The 18,688-nt window shown below is 57.6% G+C and overlaps 1 protein-coding gene across 1 annotated transcript in view; it reads right to left on the bottom strand.

Moving 5' to 3' along the window:
* The window catches only part of LOC125506990, a 41,843-nt gene extending 29,705 nt beyond the window's left edge, over window positions 1–12,138 (bottom strand). Inside the window, exon 1 of the mRNA XM_048671694.1 lies at window positions 11,756–12,138. Within this exon, the coding sequence (XP_048527651.1) occupies window positions 11,756–12,138 (383 nt within the window). The remainder of the gene's footprint in view (window positions 1–11,755) is intronic.
* Window positions 12,139–18,688: the final 6,550 nt, after the last annotated feature.

The following is an 18,688-nucleotide window of genomic DNA, read 5'->3' as shown; positions in this document are numbered from 1 at the left end:
TTTGGTATTGTTGAGACGGAGGAGGGTTTGAACTGGGCTGTGGCCCGTCTAGCCCAGGCTTATATTTTATGTTCACCATGTGACCAACCCAGCAATTTTTTCTTTGAGAAAATGAGCCCAGTTTATTTTTTCTGAAGAATACCCAATCCAGGCCTACTTATTTTTCTATGCCCTGATGGGCTACAACTCTTTCAAGACGCCTGTAAATCTTGAAAGTAATATGAAATGGGTTGTAAATATAAAAACGGATGACAAATTGGCAATTACTTTATAATTTCTGACTTTTATTACATTTTCAGATTCCTATTTCACTGGGCATTAACCTAATTTAAATATATCTTCAAAGTACTTTAAATCTGGCTGGACATTTCGGTATTAAAAAGAGTTTGGAACCCACAGAAATATGCGAAATTGGCCCTGGCCAACCAAAAAAAACGACTGCAATAAATTACATAAGAAGTTGCCATGAGCTATATATAAATTATTAAAAAAAAGAGGGAGTGGTCTGACTTGTGGGCCTGTTTAGTTGACGCTTATGCAAGATTTTTTTAGTTATTATATACGTCAACAAACGATTCTAGCAGACTTAACCGTTGGATGTCAATCCAACGACCGTCGTGTTTCTTCAATCTCTGATCTTCTTGCTCCAGCCGCCAAAGCAGCGTCGGCGGGACCGCCTACTCCCGCCTCCCGTGGCCGGCTGTGCTGCCGCGCAGGCCTCAGCGCCCCCTACTACTCCCACCGTTGGCCAGGGCATCCCTCTACTCACCCACACCCCCTGTTATTCTGCGGCGACGGCAGCCTCACACCGTAGCTGAACCGGTGAACGCTCGTACTCCTCTCCGCATGGGCATCCACTGCCGCGTCTTCCCCGGCTCCGCGTTGTCCCCTTCCTATGCCTCACCGTCGTCCACCGCCGTGGTGCTCTCAGCGCGGCATGGTCAATGTGGTCAACGACCGACTTCCATCGGAAGAGTACTGTACGTGGAGAGGCCGACAGCTGGGTCCACGGCAGCCGCAAGGAAGTGCCTCCTTATTACGCGCAAAATAATTATTCCTCCACCTGACAGCGGGGACCCACCGGACAGGCCACCAGTATTTTGCGAAAAAAATCGTTTCCCCCTAACTGTTGGGACCCATCGGACGGGCCACCGTATTTCGCGAAAAAAACGTTCCCCCGCTGTCAGCTCGGACCCACCGGAAGTGCCTCCTTATTACGCACAAAAAAAATGAATACTCCCCCGGCTAGCTGGGACCCACCTTGGTGGGAGGCTGACTTGTGGGCCTACTAAGTTGACGGGGACGAAGGGCTTTATCAACTTAGTCAATATGAACGATTCTAGCTCCAGTGACCGTACGATGTCCATCCAACGGCCGCAGTGCTTCTTCAACCTCTGGTCTTCTTGCTCCAGCCGCCCAAACCAGCGCCGGTCGTGCCGCATGCTCCTGCCTTCCGTGGCCGGCTGTGCTGCCGCGAAGGCCTCACCGCCTGTCGGAGTAATGGGCCACGGGTAGGCTAACCCAGGCCCAGAACCTTTCAAGACATTGAGGCAGACTGCGCCCCTCGAGACCCCAAGATGAAGAGCCGCCTTCTGAGAGTCGGCGGCGAGGCGGCCGGCTGCCCACTCGCGGCCGAGTCCTAGGAACGACTTCAGGATGAGCCGACTCCTGACTGGCGACTTCCGGAGAAGCCGGCCTTGGGGAGTCGGCCCGCGACGCCAACAACCCCCATGCCTTCATAAAGAGGGACGAGATGGGGAGTGGCCACAGTAAGGTCCACTCCCACCCCTTTTCCAAGGGCAGGCGTGGCTATAGTACGCCGTACCCACGGAGATCTCCGCGCGACGCGACACTGTTGCCATGTCGGCCCTGACATCAGCCCAAGGGGGCGGAGCCCTGTGCCCACGACGGCCTGCTGGTACGACCCAGGGATGATGGGTCCCACCAGTCGGCGGGCGTACGAAAGACGACGAAAGCACCACCAGTCGGCCCGGATGGGAGTCGGCCACCGGAAGTCGGCCGGCCCCTCCCACGGGCCCCACGCGCCATTAATCAGACACGACAAGTAGTGGCCACAGTGATCGCCCGCCAGACGGCGGGGCTGTTGCCATGACCTCATGACCAAGCCCGCGTCATTAGAGGCACGACTACAGTAATGTGCAGCCGGCAAGACCCGCCCGCGGCGGACGCGGCCTGTCAGCTCCACACCAAGCCAGTCGGCGAGGCCCACCAGTCGGCGGGCCCTAGGAGTCGGCGGATAAGATGGTGGCCAGAGAGACTGACGGCTGGGCCCAAGCCCAGCCGGATTACCATTGTACCCCTGGGGGGGGTAGGCCTATATAAACCCCCTAGGGCATCCATGCAAAGGGTTGGAATCCATTAGCACTAGACCAGATCATATAGGAAGGAGAGAGCTAGCCTTGCCTTCTCCTACCTCCAGGAAATAGCTCAAGGAGCAACCGTGTAAACACTTTGCCATAGTGATCATGCGGAGACCCCGTAGAGCAGCAGTAGGGGTATTATCTCCCCGGAGAGCCCTGAAGCTGGGTAAGATTCGCCGGCGTGCATGTCTTCGCCTTATCCCGTTTGCAGGCACCGGCGACGTTCTACTCGCCCCCAGCATGATAAGCCATCCTTTGGCATATGTCGCACCCAACCCCCGACATTTGGCGCCCACCGTGGGGCATGGTGCATCGTCATCCGGAGACCTGCTCTGGATGGGAACCCTTTTTCTCCCTGGCGAGCGCAGCCAGCCCAGCACGCCAGACGGAGTTTGCGCTGACGCGCTGCACGGCGTTGAGATCGCCTGTGCAGCCAGCTGCCTCACCAATCTTGTCGGCGAGGTTCGCCTCTCCGACGAACCTGCATCCAACGCAGGCACGGGTGGCCCCGAGAGCCTCCTCGCGGGCCTCCTCAACCAACTCCACATCACCGGCGAGCCTGCCATGGACTTGGAGTCCGTAGGCTCCACCGACCCGATGCTGGTCGACTCCGACACCGCGTCGCTCGACACGTTCCCCACCAACGTGGTGGTCTACGACGAGCCTCTCCCTCACGCGGAGAGCGACGGAAGCACCGTCACCGAGGTGCTCGTCATCGGTCATGACGAGCCTCCTGGCGGAGGAGTGCATGACCCACTTGGCGCGGCACTACAAGACCTGACTGCGCCCATTCCGGAAGACGCTGACACGGAGACGTTGGAGGCGCGCCGCCTTCAGCTCGTCGAAGGCACGAAGAAGCTGGCTAGCATGAGACGCTTGTCAGAAGCCTACCAGCGTGAGATGGATCGCGCTGTGGGTGGCTCGCCAGCCCCAGCTGGGCCCAGCCGCCTTGGCGCGGTCCAGCAGCGCGGCGTGGCCATCGCCAACCTGTTCGGGGCAAGTCGCCCTGTGTACGCCACGCCTGCAGAGAACATTCGAGCCGCCCAGGCGGCGGCGGACGAGCTGGACAACTTCCAAGGCGAAGAGCGCCACCTGATGATGGAGCGAGTCCAGCGGCTCCTCGACGCGGCTGCCACGCAGAACGAGGCCGGCTGCCGCACGGAGGCGCCGCAGTGGCAAAACGACGACCTTCGCCGAGATCAAGGCGCGACGTCTTGGACGCCGACTGGCGGCGCCCGAGGAAGGAAAGACAAGGATCCGGCTGTCAGCCACAGTCGGACTCACATTACCATAGAGCGCGACCAAGACGGCCGCCCGAGAGCAGTGGAACGACGGGACGACTGTCCTCCTCCTCCTCCTCGCAAGGAAAGGCGAGTATCCCCGCCGCCTGTTGACCATCCGACTCTCGGTGACCGCCTTGGCCGCCGAGAGGGAGTCAGAGAAAACGACGCCCGCCACCGGATCGACTGACTTCACCGATCCCTGGCGCTGGAAAAAGAAGACGAGTTGGGTCTGCCTTGTTTCGGGCCCCGCATTCGAGATGTGCCTTTTCCCAAAGGGTTCACGCTCCCAAGAGACACGCCCAAGTACGCCGGCTCCGTGAAGCCGGAGGACTGGCTGGTTGACTACTCCACGGCTGTCACCATAGTGAACGGCAACAAGCGTGTCGCCGTAAAATACGTTCCGCTCATGCTCCAGGGCACGGCCCGGACATGGCTAAACAGCCTGAAGCCCCGCAGCATCAACAGCTGGGTCGACTTCACCGAAGCATTCGTCCGCAACTTCACAAGCACGTACAAGCGTCCTCCCAAGCCTCGTCAGCTTTCCTTGTGCATGCAAGGCCCCAACGAGTCGACTCGCGACTACCTCACGCGCTGGGCCGAGCTTCGGAACTCCTGCGAGGGTGTGCACGAGGTGCATGCTATCGAGTACTTCACCGCCGGGTGTAGAGAAGGCACCCTCCTCAAGCACAAGCTCCTCTGTGACGAGCCAGAAACCCTCGACGAGCTGCTGATCATAGCAGACAAGTATGCCACGGCCGACTCCTCCATGAAGGCGGAGATTCAAGTTAGCGCGACTGGCAAAGTGGCCCCTCAGGCTCCTAGAACTCTGGCAGGAGACGCCAGTCGGTGGCAACAGCCGAACGACCACAAGCGCAAGGCCCAGCAGCCGGCTTCCAGCAGCCGGCAGGTCGCGACAGTTGAAGACCAGCAGCCGGATGGGAAGCCTCCACCCAAGCGACAGAAAGGTGGCAAGCCCAACTGGTTGCCGGCTTTCTCATACGAGCAGACTCTGGATGGTCCTTGCAAGTTCCATAGCGGCACGAAGCCGTCGAATCACACCACCCGGAAGTGCCACTGGCTCACCAGGATCGCCAAAGGAGACGGCCTCCTACCTCCCCCGCCTGCTGGGCAGCAGCCTCCGCCTCCGCCCCAGCAGCCGGCTGTCAGGCCAGTCGGCGCAGTACAAGACGAGTACCCCGAAGAGCACGGAGCCTACGTGATATTTACCAGCGTGGCTGATGATCGACGCAGCAGGCGGCTGCAGCGACAAGAGGTGAATGCAGTAGCATCAGAGGCGCCAGAGTTCATGCACTGGTCCGAGAAGCCTATCAGCTGGAGCAGGGCTGATCACCCAGAGGTGATGCCGAGTCCAGGCTCTTATGCCTTGGTCTTGGATGCCACCTTTGCCATGGATAGACGAGCTGCTCGTTTCTCGCGAGTTCTGATAGACGGAGGCAGCAACATCAACATCCTGTACAAGGACACCATGGAGAAGTTAGGAATCAAGCAAAGACAGCTTTAGAACAGCCAGACTGTGTTCCACGGCATTGTTCCTGGTCCTTCCTGCTCACCAATCGGCAAGATCCTGATGGACGTCCTCTTTGGAGACAAAGATCACTTCCGCCGAGAGTCAGTTTGGTTTGAGGTGGTGGACCTCGAGAGCCCATACCATGCATTACTTGGCCGACCCGCCCTGGCCAAGTTCATGGCGGTCCCCCACTACGCCTACCTCAAAATGAAGATGCCCAGTTCCAGGGGGATTCTGACCGTAGTCAGCGACTACCGGAAGTCATCTGCCTGCACGGCTGAGAGTAGTCAGCTGGCCGAGTCCCTGGTGATCGCGGCCAAGAAGCGGCTCCTTGACCGGGTTGTGGCGATGACTGGCAAGCAGCTAGAGGTGTCGTCTAACCCAAAGGAGTCGGAGGCTGAGGGTTCGTTCAAGCCGGCCAAAGAGACAAAGAAGACACCCTTGGATCTAGAGCACCCAGAGAGGTACGCTGTCGTAGGCGCAAACCTCGACAGCAAATAGGAAGGCGAGCTCGTCGATTTCCTTCGTGAGAATCGGGACATCTTTGCATGGTCCCCCAAAGACATGCCAGGTGTACCGACGGAATTCGCCGAGCACAAGTTACATGTCCGATCTGATGCAAAGCCGGTCAGGCAGCCCTTGCGCCGCCTATCAGAAGAAAAGAGAAGAGTTATCGGAGAAGAGATAGCCCGACTCCTAGCAGTCGGCTTCATTATGGAAGTATTCTTTCCAGAGTGGCTAGCCAACCCGGTCCTAGTACTGAAGAAGAACAAGCAATGGCGAATGTGTATTGACTACACAAGCCTCAACAAGGCCTGCCCCAAGGACCCGTTTGCTTTACTAAGAATTGATCATGTGATAGACTCCACAGACGGTTGTGAGCTGTTGATCTTTTTGGATGCATATTCAAGATATCACCAGATCAAGCTGAACCCGGGTGACAGACTGAAGACCGCCTTCATCACGCCGTTTGGAGCCTTCTGCTACCTCACCATGACGTTCAGCTTGAGGAATGCCGGCGCCACCTTTCAGCGTTGCATGTAGAAGTGCCTCCTCAAGCAACTCGGCAGAAACGCCCACGTCTACGTGGACGATGTGGTGGTGAAGACGGAAAAGCATGGAACACTGCTGGAAGACCTCAAGGAGACCTTCGAGAACCTGCGCCGATTCCAGATCAAGCTCAACCCTGAGAAGTGCGTCTTCGGAGTACCAGCCGGCCAACTCCTTGGCTTCCTGGTCTCTGAACACGGCATAGAGTGCAACCCTGTAAAGATCAAGGCCATTGAGAGGATGGAGGTACCCAGCCGACTGCTGGACGTGCAAAAGTTCACCGGCTGCTTGGTGCCCATCAACCGATTCATCAGTCGGCTGGGCAAGAAAGCTCTCCCATTATAGCAGCTCATGAAGAAGACCACTTTTTTCGAGTGGAACCACAAGGCGGACGAAGCTTTTCTCCAGTTGAAGAAGATGCTGACTACTCCACCCGTTCTGGCGGCTCCGACTCCTAAGGAACCTATGCTCCTGTACATCGCCGCCACCAGCCGGGTAGTCAGCACAGTCATTGTAGTGGAACGCAAGGAGGAAGGCAAGGCACTACCTGTCCAGAGACCGGTATATTACCTGAGCGAAGTACTGTCGGCCTCCAAGCAGAACTACCCCCACTACCAGAAGATGTGCTACGGCATGCACTTTGCCGCCAGGAAATTGAAGCCTTACTTTCAAGAGCATCCAATCACTGTGGTCTACACGGCCCCACTTGCCGAGATCATCGGAAGCCAAGATGCTTCTGGCCGAGTGGCCAAATGGGCCATAGAGCTGGCTCCCTACACCATCCACTACCAGCCCCGTACCGCCATCAAGTCACAAGCACTGGCCGACTTTCTCCTCGACTGGGCCGAGACCCAGTACCTACGTCCAGCGCCCGACTCCACCCATTGGCGAATGCATTTCGATGGCTCCAAGATGCGCACCAGCTTGGGAGCCAACGCTGTCCTCACTTCTCCTAAAGGTGACAAGCTCAAATACGCACTGCAAATCCATTTTGCCGCCTCCAACAATGTCGCCGAGTACGAGGCGCTCATTCACGGGCTCCGGCTTGCCAAAGAACTTGGCATTCGCCGGATCCTGTGTTATGGCGACTCGGACTTAGTGGTCTAGCAGTCGTCTGGCGACTGGGACGCCAAAGATGCAAACATGGCAAGTTACCGTTTCCTCGTGCAACAACTCAGTGGGTATTTCGAGGGGTGCGAGTTCCTCCATGTGCCAAGAAACGACAACAACCAAGCAGACGCCTTGGCACGAATCGGCTCTACCTGCCAAGCAATACCATCCGGTGTCGCCCTTCAACGCCTCCTCAAGCCGTCTGTCAAACCTTTACCAGAATAAGACTCCATCTTTGTGTCGGCTCCTCCCGAAGAAGTCAGATCCGACTCCAGAGCCTCGGCGGACGGTACGGGGATTTTGGCAGATGGCTCAAAAACCGCCATAGTCGAGGCCGGCCCAGGGACTGCAGTCCCCGGCCCAGGGACTGCGGCGGCCGGCCCGAAGACTCCAGAACTCGGCCCAAGAGCTGCGCCAGTCGGCCCGGGGACTTCATTAATCCAGCAAGCGGTTGTTGACTCCAGCCCGCCACCTCCCGGCCCAGCCGCCCTCGTCCAAGTCGCAGTTCTGGCAGTCGAAGAAATAGCAGCACCCTCATGGGCCCAGCCCATCCTCAAATTTCTGGTGAGCAAAGAGCTGCCGACTGATGAGACCTTAGCTCGGCAAGTACAACGCCGAGCGGCAGCCTACACCATAGTCAACAGAGAGCTGGTCAGGCGCAGCGTCACTGGTGTCTACCAGCGCTGCGTAGAGCCAGAGCAAGGCCAAGCAATTCTCAAAGACATCCATCAAGGCGAGTGCGGCCACCATGCGGCTTCAAGAGCACTCGTCGCCAAAGCTTTCCGACATGGTTTCTTTTGGCCAACGGCCTTAGAAGAGGCCAAGGAATTGGTCCAAAAATGCAAAGGGTGCCAGAAGTTTCGCTCCAAGCCGCATCAGCCGGCTTCTGCACTCAAGACCATCCCCATTGCCTGGCCTTTCGCAGTTTGGGGTCTAGACATGGTGAGACCATTCAAGACGGCACGAGGTGGCTTAACTCACTTACTTGTCGCGGTGGACAAGTTCACCAAGTGGATAGAAGCGAAGCCAATCAAGAAACTAAACGGTCCGACTGCCGTGACTTTCATCTCTGACATCACAATTCGGTACGGCATAGCACACGGCATCATCACCGACAACGGCACAAATTTTGCCAAAGGCGCCTTGGCCCGTTTCTGTGCGACACAGGGCATCCGACTGGACCTAGCATCCGTCGCCCATCCACAGTCAAATGGCCAGGTGGAGCGAGCAAACGGCCTCATCCTGTCTGGCATAAAGCCCCAACTGATCGAGCCTCTGGAGCGCTCGGCTGGCTGCTGGCTCGACGAGTTGCCAGCCATCCTCTAGAGTCTGCGCACGACTCCAAACAAGTCAACCGGCTTCACGCCTTTCTTCCTCGTCTATGGTCCTGAAGCCGTCATCCCAACGGACATAGAATTCGATTCTTCGCGAGTCACCATGTACACCGAGGAAGAAGCAGAAGAAGCACGGCAAGACAACGTCGACTTGCTGGAAGAGGGCCGGCTACTGGCACTCAGCCGGTCCAGCATATACCAGCAGAGCCTGCGCAGATACTACAACAGGAAGGTCAGACCGAGATCTTTCCAGGAGGGCGACCTCGTGCTCCGATTAATCCAGCGAACAGCCGGCCAGCACAAGCTGTCGACACCTTGGGAAGGCCCCTTCATCATCAGCAAAGTGCTGGGAAACGACTCCTACTACCTGATCGACACTCAGAAGCCCCGAGCACGCAAGAGGGACGACTCCGGCAAAGAGACAGAGCGGCAATGGAATGCAAATCTCCTCTGAAAGTTTTACAGTTAAACGCAGTATGTATCACACTACCTTTTGTATTAAAAGTACCAAGACTTCGGCCCCCCCCCCCGAGAAGAGCTCGGGGATTGCCCTCTTTTATCTATATGATAAGAAATATGCCTTCGAGTATATTACTCTTTGTTATGCCGTTTGGCACCGGGTTCGACTAGTCGGCCCAGGGACTTGCCGACCTGCGCTATGAAATGCTTCCTGCAGCCGAACAAGTAGTTTGTGGCATCTAAACCGTCTCCTGCCAGAAGCCGCAGCTCGCAGAGCGACTGTCTGGTGGGCAGGAGTAAGGAAGAATGGGCGTCCACATGAAAAATGGCTAAGGATTCAAAGCACAAACATAGCTTAAGGCCGGCTTCCAGCCTTTTTTCGCAAACCGACTCTTGAATAGTCGGCTTGCCGCCTTCTATCCGACTTGTTAAACAACCCTAAAAACGGCTAAGTACTTGCCTTCCCAAAGTGACCAAGAATTTGATCCAGCAGCAGTCCGCGGAGCGGCTGTCTGACTGACAAAGACGACAACTGAGGGAAGACGGCAAAGGAAAAAGCCAAAAGAACAATGAGCAAGAAAGATAGAAGTCGGATGAATATTTACATAACAAAGGCCCTTGGCCGAATCTTCGAGCAGAATTTCAAAATACACCCCGCAGGTGGAATTGTGCGGATTAACAAGTTCTTCAAAAACTATTAGAACAGATAAAACAAAGACAAGGTGGCAGCCTAAGGGGCGGCAGACGGGTTTGGAGGATCGGAGGAGACGGCGGTGTTGGATGTTGGGGCGGCCGGCTGGGCAGTCTCGGCTTGATCACCTCCGGCAGCAGTTGGCTCAGGCGGACACGGCTCATTGCTGGAGGCACAGTCGAGCTGAGGCTGGCCGTCCGCTCCGTCTTTCGGTGCCTCCGTCTCGCTTCCGTCCTCTGCCTCGTCTTCCTCCTCGACGCTGGAGTCGATCACCTCTGCCGAGTCCTCATCGTAGTCAGGGTTCAACCCAAACCACTCCGGCGACACCTCCTCGCCGTCTTCAGCCTGCTCGGGGACAAAGATGCTGGTGTCGGTGTACTTGGCGATCGCCGCCGCACGCTTGACAAGGGCATCTTCTACGGCTGCCAGCTCCGGCTGGGCCTCTGACCGGAGTGTGGCCAGCCGGTCTAGGTCCAGCCCCGGATACCACGCCTTGACGAATTCCAAGGCTCGGCGCACTCCGGCCCGGGCCGGGGAACCCTTCCAGGCCTCAAGACGGCCAGCCGCGACCTCCAGCCAGTCGGCAGTCTGACTGGGGGTGCGCGGAACCTGCACGTCTGGCCACAGGGCAGCGATCGCTTGGGCACCGACACGTTGAAGCCGGCGCAACATCTGGTGGGCCGGCCGCAGGCGAGCCCCAATGCTCAAAATGTGCTCACCAAGAGTCCGAGGGGCATCAGCGGCGATCTCCGCGCCACCCGCCCTCTGCTCCTCGCGGTCAGCCTCGATAGCTTGAATGGCGGCCTGCGAGTGGCCGAGGAAGAAGTTTGCCAAGACGGAAAAAATGAAGAACAAGTCAAAAAAACCAGGAGTCGGCTCGACATATAGTCGGCGAAGGAAAGCAAAGAAGCTCACCGTCGACGAGGTCCTCGATCTCGTGGAAGCCGGAGACCAGCATTGCCTCCTTGTCGGTCCAGGAGGAGCGCTCGCTCGCGAACTCGGCCAGGAGGGCGGCTTCCGCCTCTTCCGCCTCCTTCTGCGTCTTCGTAAGCAGCTCCTTCTGCTCTGCCAATTGTGCGGCCAGCAAATCGCGCTCTGCGGCGAGCTTGCTGCACTCCTCCCCCTTGGTGCGCAACGCGGAGTTGGCTTCGCCCAGCTGCTGTTGAAGAGCGGCGTTGGCCTCTGAAGAGAAAGAAGAAAGAAGGTGTTAAGTCATCAACGAAGAAGGTCGCCGAGGAGATCCGGTCCGACTGCTCAGCAGTCGGCCTGAATCTCGGGGACTACAGCCCGCGGGTGCGCCAGCGCGCCCCCGCAAAGAAGAAAAAGGACTCACTCCGGCTCTCCGACAAGTCGGTAGTCTGCTTGCCCAGCTCTTCAACGTTGCGGTTGAAGGCAGCGACACGGAGGTTGTGATAGTCCTACAACAAGTATTTCAGAACAAAGGTTAGTACCCGGAACTTACCAATTGGAGTTCCGGGCCGCCTGCTCAGCAGCCGGCCTAGAACTCGGGGACTAGACCCAGTGGGTGCGCTGGCGTGCCCCCACAGAGAGAAACAAGAAAACAGGGACAAAGGAGAAAGCATACCCGGATGGCTGCCCGCGACGCCAGGTGCGCCTTGGTGCAGTTCTGGATGGCGTCGCTCTCAGCTCGCAGCTTCGTCTGGACATCCAGAAGCACCTGGTTCAGCGGGCCCGTGCCGCCTCCTCGTACCCACCCAATGGGCACGGCGCTCGTCGCTTCGGCGTCTGGAATCGTTGAGCTGGCAGTGCCGGTCTCCAAGGGGCGTGGCGCCGAAGTCGCCTTCTCAAGACGGCGGCGCGTTGGCGAGCCGACTTGAAGGAGTAGCCTTGCCACGGCCTCGTCTTCAGTCGGCGGCAAGGGCGGATCCGCCGGCTGTTTGCCTTGCGCGCTTCTAGACGGCGGCGGGGGCGGCTGTGGCGGCGCGACCACGTCCGACATGGGGGCGTCGCCGCCGCCTCTCTCCACGATCGGGAACTCGCCGCCGGCTTCCCCTGTCTGCCCCGTGAACTCCGGGGGAGGCGCCGCGGAGTTCAAAGGGGTAACGAACACCGCCGACCTCCGGGGCGCGACTTCCTTAGCCGGCTGCTTTGCCGCAGCGGCGGCCTCGGCCGCCTCCAGCTTCTTCAGGGCGGAGGCCTCCGCCTTCTCGGCCTCTGCTTTCTCTCGGCGGGCGGCCTCGTCCTCCTCGCGCTTCTCTAGCGCGTTCCACTCCGTCGCCTCCCGAAGGTCGGCGGCGGGGTCAATCCGCCGAGTGGTGGCACATGTCTCCACCGACCCCATAACGGGGGCGGCGGCAACCCTCTCAAGAGTGAGGGGAGCCCTGAGACGAGAAAAGCATATGAAAAACTTAGACAAGATCAACAAAGAGAAAATAAAGATAAGGGATGGAGGCGCTTATGCAGAGACCAGCGGCGGCTTCTTCACTTCCTTGCGGAAGCGGTTGGCTTTCGCGGCCGCCTCTTCCCGCTTGGTCGCGGCGGCCGCTCCCTTGAACTTCTTCGACTGGCCACCAAGCGTACTCGGCCCGGCCCGGCGCTTCTTCGCACCGCCTTGAGCATCCAAGCCGGTGGAGGAACTCGCGCTTGGCTGGCCGGCTTTTGGCTGGCGATGCGGGGCGACTTCTCCCTCGGCCTCATCGTCAGGCCAGTAGGCAAAAGTGGCCGAAGGCCTGGAGCCGCCTGCTTCTCCTCCTCCTCCCTAGGCGTCGGCTTCCATGGCTGCCGCCTCCAAGTCGGGATCGTCGACGTCGCTCTCCGCCCGATCGGGGACAAACTGACGAGCCGGCCCCGCGGTGCCGGCCGAAGGAGGGACGAGAGGATTCTGATTCAAAACAAAAACGGTCAGACTTGACAAGTCGGACTCGGCAACAAAAGAAACAGAAGAAGAAGGAAGATGACTTACAATAGGCGGGGGGTTGGCGCGCGAATACGTCTCCTTGCCGAACCGCCAGTCCACCGAGAGACCGCAATTCGCGATGTAGTTCACCGTGTTCGCCACTTCCACGTGAGGCATGTCCTTGGAGCACATCCGACTCGGGTCCCGATGACCGCTCATGTGGCAGATCAGGTGAGGTCGGCCTTGGAGTGGGAGGACTCAGCGCGCCACAAAGGCGGCCAACAAGTCGGCCCCGGTCAGGCCCTCCGACTGCGTCAGCACTCGGAGTCGCGCGACGGCGGCGGCACCGGCGGGAGACAGCGTCCTGGCTCGGTGTGACCAGCTGGGGAGCCTTCCAGCTGGCGCACCGGCTTCGTAAGCCGGCAGGTTGACCCAGTAGCCTTCTGGGGTGACGTTCTTCACATAAAAATATGACCGCTGCCACATCTTCACCGACTTAATCAGTGCGATGGCGGGAAACAGATTGTCGGCCACTGATCTCCGCATCACGATGAATGCACCGCACTGGGCCGGCACGCCGGCGACGTGTGTGCCGAGCTAGGATTGGAAGAACTCCCCCCAGAGCTCGATGGTGGGGAGAACGCCGAGGAAGCCTTCGCACAGGGTGGCGAAGGCAGCCAGCAACACCACCGTGTTCGGAGTAAGGTGGTGCGGTTGGAGCCCGTGGAACTCCAAGAAGGAGTGGAAGAAGCCGCTCGCCGGCAGTCCCAGGCTGCGCATGAGGTGCGAGCGGAATATGACCCGCCCGCCCTCCTCCGGCGCCGGTGATATCTCTCCCTCCGGCACGAGGTGGACCCGCACTAAGTCCCTGCCAGGCAGCCGCCGTGTCTGGCGGAGGATCTCGATGTCATTGTCGTCAACCTCGGAGCCATCCCACACTCTGAAGCGAACAGCAGGAGGCGCGGCGGCGGAGGAGGAGCTCATCGCTGCGGGCATGGCGTGGTTCGGGGCAGCAGCGGCAAGAAGAAGAAGAAGCAAGAAGGAGCGAAAGGAAGTGGGGAGAATGGGCGCGCGTGCTTCGCCGCCCCCCTCCCCCTGCCTACTTGTAGGCTCGTGGGCTGAGAAGTCGAGGGGGCGGACGTGGGATTAACTGCGCTCGGGACCCCACGACCCCCATGATTTACCACACGAAGTTACCGCGTGCAATAACCGCGCGGGAACCCCAACCGTCCGCGCGGCCGCAACGGATCCGTTCGCATGCCGAGGCACGGTAGTGGCGGGCCCCGCCTGTAGGCCTGTCCTGTCGCACGCGTGGGCGATCAGACTAGCTCCGCCCCATGGCGCCTCGCGACGGGTCAACCACGGGCGGCAACCCGGAAGCTTATCAGGCATGCCGCCTGAACTCCGCCGCAACGTTCAAACTTTTTTAGGGGCAAGTCGGCCTTGAGCAAGTCCGACTCCAACTAGTCGGCTTGACAGAAGACGGCTAGCGAAGCCCAGATCCGACCGCCGGAGAGAAGAAACTGTTGAGGCTCCACGACATGTCGCCCTCGGAGCCTCACCAGCTTCGAGGACTACTGTCAGAGTAATGGGCCACGGGTAGGCTAACCCAGGCCCAGAACCTTTCAAGACATTGAGGCAGACTGCGCCCCTCGAGACCCCAGGACGAAGAGCGGCCTTCTGAGAGTCGGTGGCGAGGCAGCCGGCTGCCCACTCGCGGCCGAGTCCTAGGAACGACTTCAGGATGAGGCGACTCCTGACTGGCGACTTCCGAAGAAGCTGGCCTTGGGGAGTCGGCCCGCGACGCCAACAACCCCCATGCCTTCATAAAGAGGGACGGGACGGGGAGTGGCCACAGTAAGGTCCACTCCCACCCCTTTTCCAAGGGCAGGAGTGGCTATAGTACGCCGTACCCGTGGAGATCTCCGCGCGACGCGACACTGTTGCCATGCCGGCCCTGACATCAGCCCAAGGGGGCGGAGCCCTGTGCCCACGACGGCCTGCTGGTATGACCCATGGATGATGGGTCCCACCAGTCGGCGGGCGTACGAAAGACGACGAAAGCACCACCAGTCGTTCCGGATGGGAGTCGGCCACCGGAAGTCGGCCGGCCCCTCCCATGGGCCCCATGCGCCATTAATTAGACACGACAAGTAGTGGCCACAGTGATCGCCCGCCAGACGGCGGGGCTGTCACCACGACCTCATGACCGAGCCTGCGTCATTAGAGGCACGGCTACAGTAATGTGCAGCCGACAAGACCCGCCCGCGGCGGACGCGGCCTGTCGGCTCCACACCAAGCCAGTCGGCGGGGCCCACCAATCGGCGGGCCCCAGGAGTCGGCGGATAAGACGGCGGCCAGAGAGACTGACGGCTGGGCCCGCGCCCAGCCGGATTACCATTGTACCCCCGGGGCTAGGCCTATATAAATCCCCCAGGGCATCCATGCAAAGGGTTGGAATCCATTAGCACTAGACCAGATCATATAGGAAGGAGAGAGCTAGCCTTGCCTTCTCCTACCTCCAGGAAACAGCTCAAGGAGCAACCGTGTAAACACTTTGCCATAGTGATCATGCGGAGACCCCGTAGAGCAGCAGTAGGGGTATTATCTCCCTGGAGAGCCCTGAAGCTGGGTAAGATTCGCCGACGTGCATGTCTTCACCTTATCCCGTTTCCAGGCACCGGCGACGTTCTACTTGCCCCCACCATGATAAGCCATCCTTTGGCATATGTCGCACCCAACCCCCGACACCGCCCCCTAATATTCCCACCGCTGGCCAGGCCCTACGGCGACGGCAGCCTCACACCGTAGCCGAACCAGTGAACCCTCGTACTCCTCTCCGCGCGGGCTTCCACTACCGCGTCTTCCTCGGCTCCACTTCGTCCCCTTCCTAGGCCTCGCCATCGTCCACCGCCATGGTGCTCTCGGCGCAACGTGGTCAATGTGGTCAACGACCGACTTCCATCGGAAGAGTACTGTGCGTGGAGACGCTGACAGCTGGGTCCACGGCCGCAACAAGGAAGTGCCTCCTTATTACGCACAAAATAATTATTCCTCCACCTGATAGCGGGGACCCACCGGACGGGCCACCGTATTTCGTGAAAAAAATGTTTGCCCCTAACTGCTGGGACCCACCAGCTACATCTTCGCACGCAAGGAAGTGCCTGACAGTCGGGACCCACCTGGTCGAAGCGTACGTAGCGTTGTCATTCTGGTCGCGAACGTGTACGTACATACTGGTCGATGTAGAGGCGCGCACGTGTCGTAGTAGAGGCGCGCACGTTGCATGTACACGTACGTACAGCGGCCAGGGTGCAAGAAAGAAAATACGGCCACATATGTGTACATACGGGCGGGATCTCGAACGCCTACTCGCGCATACGTACGGCGAGGGCTCGTGTACATGGCTGGGTCGGAACGGAGAAACAGCGTTGTCGTCGTGTTCATGGGGAGGCAACGGAATGTGTCGTGTTCATGGGGAGGCAACGGAATGCGTCGTGTTCATCGGGAGGGCTTGGACGGAACAGGCGATGGAAACGAGGCCTGGCGTACCGCAGAACGGAGGAAACGGCCTTGTGTTCGACCGACCATGTTTGAAACAGGATCCTGTTGATCGGGAGGGGTCTGGCGTACCGCAAAACGGAGGAAACGGACCTCCTACGGTCGAAACGGGGGTCCTATTCATCGGGAGGGGTGTGGCGTACCGCAAAACGGACGAAACGGACCTCCTACGGTCGAAACGGGGGTCCTGTTCATCGGGAGGGGTGTGGCGTACCGTAAAACAGGACTCCACGGGATACTGTTCATCTCCACCGTCGACCCCCTCCAGCCTCCACGAGCTACTGTTCATCCACCATCGACCTCCTCCAGCCTCCACCTGCGACTGTTCATCCACGGGCTCCTGTTCATCCAGCCTCCACCGCGCGCCACTCCACCGGCTACTGTTCAACCAGCCCTCTCCACGGGCTCCTGTTCAACCACCCCTCCATGGGCTACTGTTCATCCTACCCTCCACCGTCTACTGTTCATCCTGCCCTCCACGGGGTAGTCATGTTCATCCAGCCCTCCACGGGGTCCTATTCATCCAACCCCAACCGGCTCGATCGATCGGGGTCCTGTTCATCCAGAGGCAACACCACGGGGTCCTGTTCATCCACCCCCACCGGGAACTGTTCATCCAACCCCCTCCCCCCCGCAACGCTCACTGTTCATCCATAAGCACCATCGATCGGCTTCAGTTAGCAGCAGTAGCGAAGGAATCGCTCGATTGGGTTCAGTTAACAGCCATCGATCGATCGCTCGGGTTCAGTAACGCGTAGCCTGCAGTGCAATCGCTCGGGTTCAGTTAGAGCCCAACGCCTCGCTCGGGTTCAGTTAGAGCCAACGCCTCGCACACACGCGCGTACGTGTACGAGAGAAACGTGCATCGCTTGGCCCCCGACCTCCCACCGTAACCGGGAACTCCCCGAAATTTTCCTCGCCCTCGCTTCTACCACGGTTTTTTCCGTCATGGACGGCCCAAAGAATGTCATGCAGCTGCGTCTCCGGCCCGCTCAGGATGAGAAGCCCATTTTCTGTCATGATTTTTTGTCATAGAAGTAGGAGCCCACCACATCTATGATGATACCGGGTTTTGTCACAATTAACGTCATAGAAGTGTCATATGTATGACAGAAAAAAAAATTTGTTCGGCCCAAAATGTCATGGATGTGTCTTTTTTTGTAGTGAATGACTGCGCATGGGTGTGTATTTATAAGGTAGCGGGCTGCGCAACTTAATTACACAGGTGCCCCTAGTGGTTCACATCTGATGGACACGTGGCATGCATGCAACTCATTGAGAGTTGTTACATGTTCCCACGCACGCCTGGTTTGTGCGGTGGTCGTTCCGGCTTCTCGGTATTTAGGCAAAAGAGATATAGCATTAAAAGCAGATTCAAATGTGTGTCTCTGTATCTTCAGCTGACAAGGACACAGTGAAGACATTTGACACATTTCAACCGAATGCAAATGACTAGATAGGAAGAATTTGAGGAAGAAGCACATAAGGGGTTAGGGTCCGATCACATTCACTTAGTTCAGAAAAATGGCAAGTTTGAAGACATAGCTATAAGTGAATGCTGTACAGGACAGAACACACACACACACACACACACACACACATATATATATATATCAGAAAAGACCAAATAAACATTGCGAAGATAAACCTTGAAGTCAAATCAATGTTGAAGACAAACAAAATGCGAAGATAATGCAATCATGACGCCAAATGGAAATCTTTGGGAAAGTTTGCTGGTGGCGTTACCCACCGTATAGGAAGTATTAGACCCAGACATGGCGCACAATTATCGTGGTGCTCCGAAGTCAAATTCCTCGTTAATGTATTCACACTTAGAGGGTAAGTCTTCATTGATTGAAGACATACGTTACTTCGTGTGTTGCACATCTAAGTCATCAACATGCATAAGCGTTAGGATGTGTGTCCAATCACAGGACATTCGAGGATTCTAAGATATTTAGCTCACACCGCAGCTTGCAAAACCCAAGGGCTTTGTGAAGATATCCGCTAATTGCTCTTCAGTGTTGACGTGAATGATATCAATGTCTTCCTTCATGACATGCACTACAAAAAAATACACTTCCATGATGATACATGTTTGTCACCGTAGGTCACGTTTTCTGTCATGCATGTACATCCATGATGATTTTATGACAAAATCAAGATAGTCATACCTATGTGATAAACCACAAGTATAGGGGATCGCAACAGTTTTCGAGGGTAGAGTATTCAACCCAAATTTATTGATTCGACACAAGGGGAGCCAAAGAATATTCTCAAGTATTAGCAGCTGAGTTTTCAATTCAACCACACCTGCAAACTTTAATATCTGCAGCAAACTGTTTAGTAGCAAAGTAATATGATAGTAGTGGTAAAAGGCAATGGTAGCAAAAGTAATATTTTTGGTGTTTTGTAGTGATGATAACAATAGCAA

The sequence above is a fragment of the Triticum urartu genome, chromosome 5 (genome assembly GCF_003073215.2).
Source record: "Triticum urartu cultivar G1812 chromosome 5, Tu2.1, whole genome shotgun sequence".
Classification (NCBI taxonomy): domain Eukaryota; kingdom Viridiplantae; phylum Streptophyta; class Magnoliopsida; order Poales; family Poaceae; genus Triticum; species Triticum urartu.
Note: the sequence above shows the minus strand (reverse complement) of the source record. Positions and strands in the feature narration are given on the sequence as shown.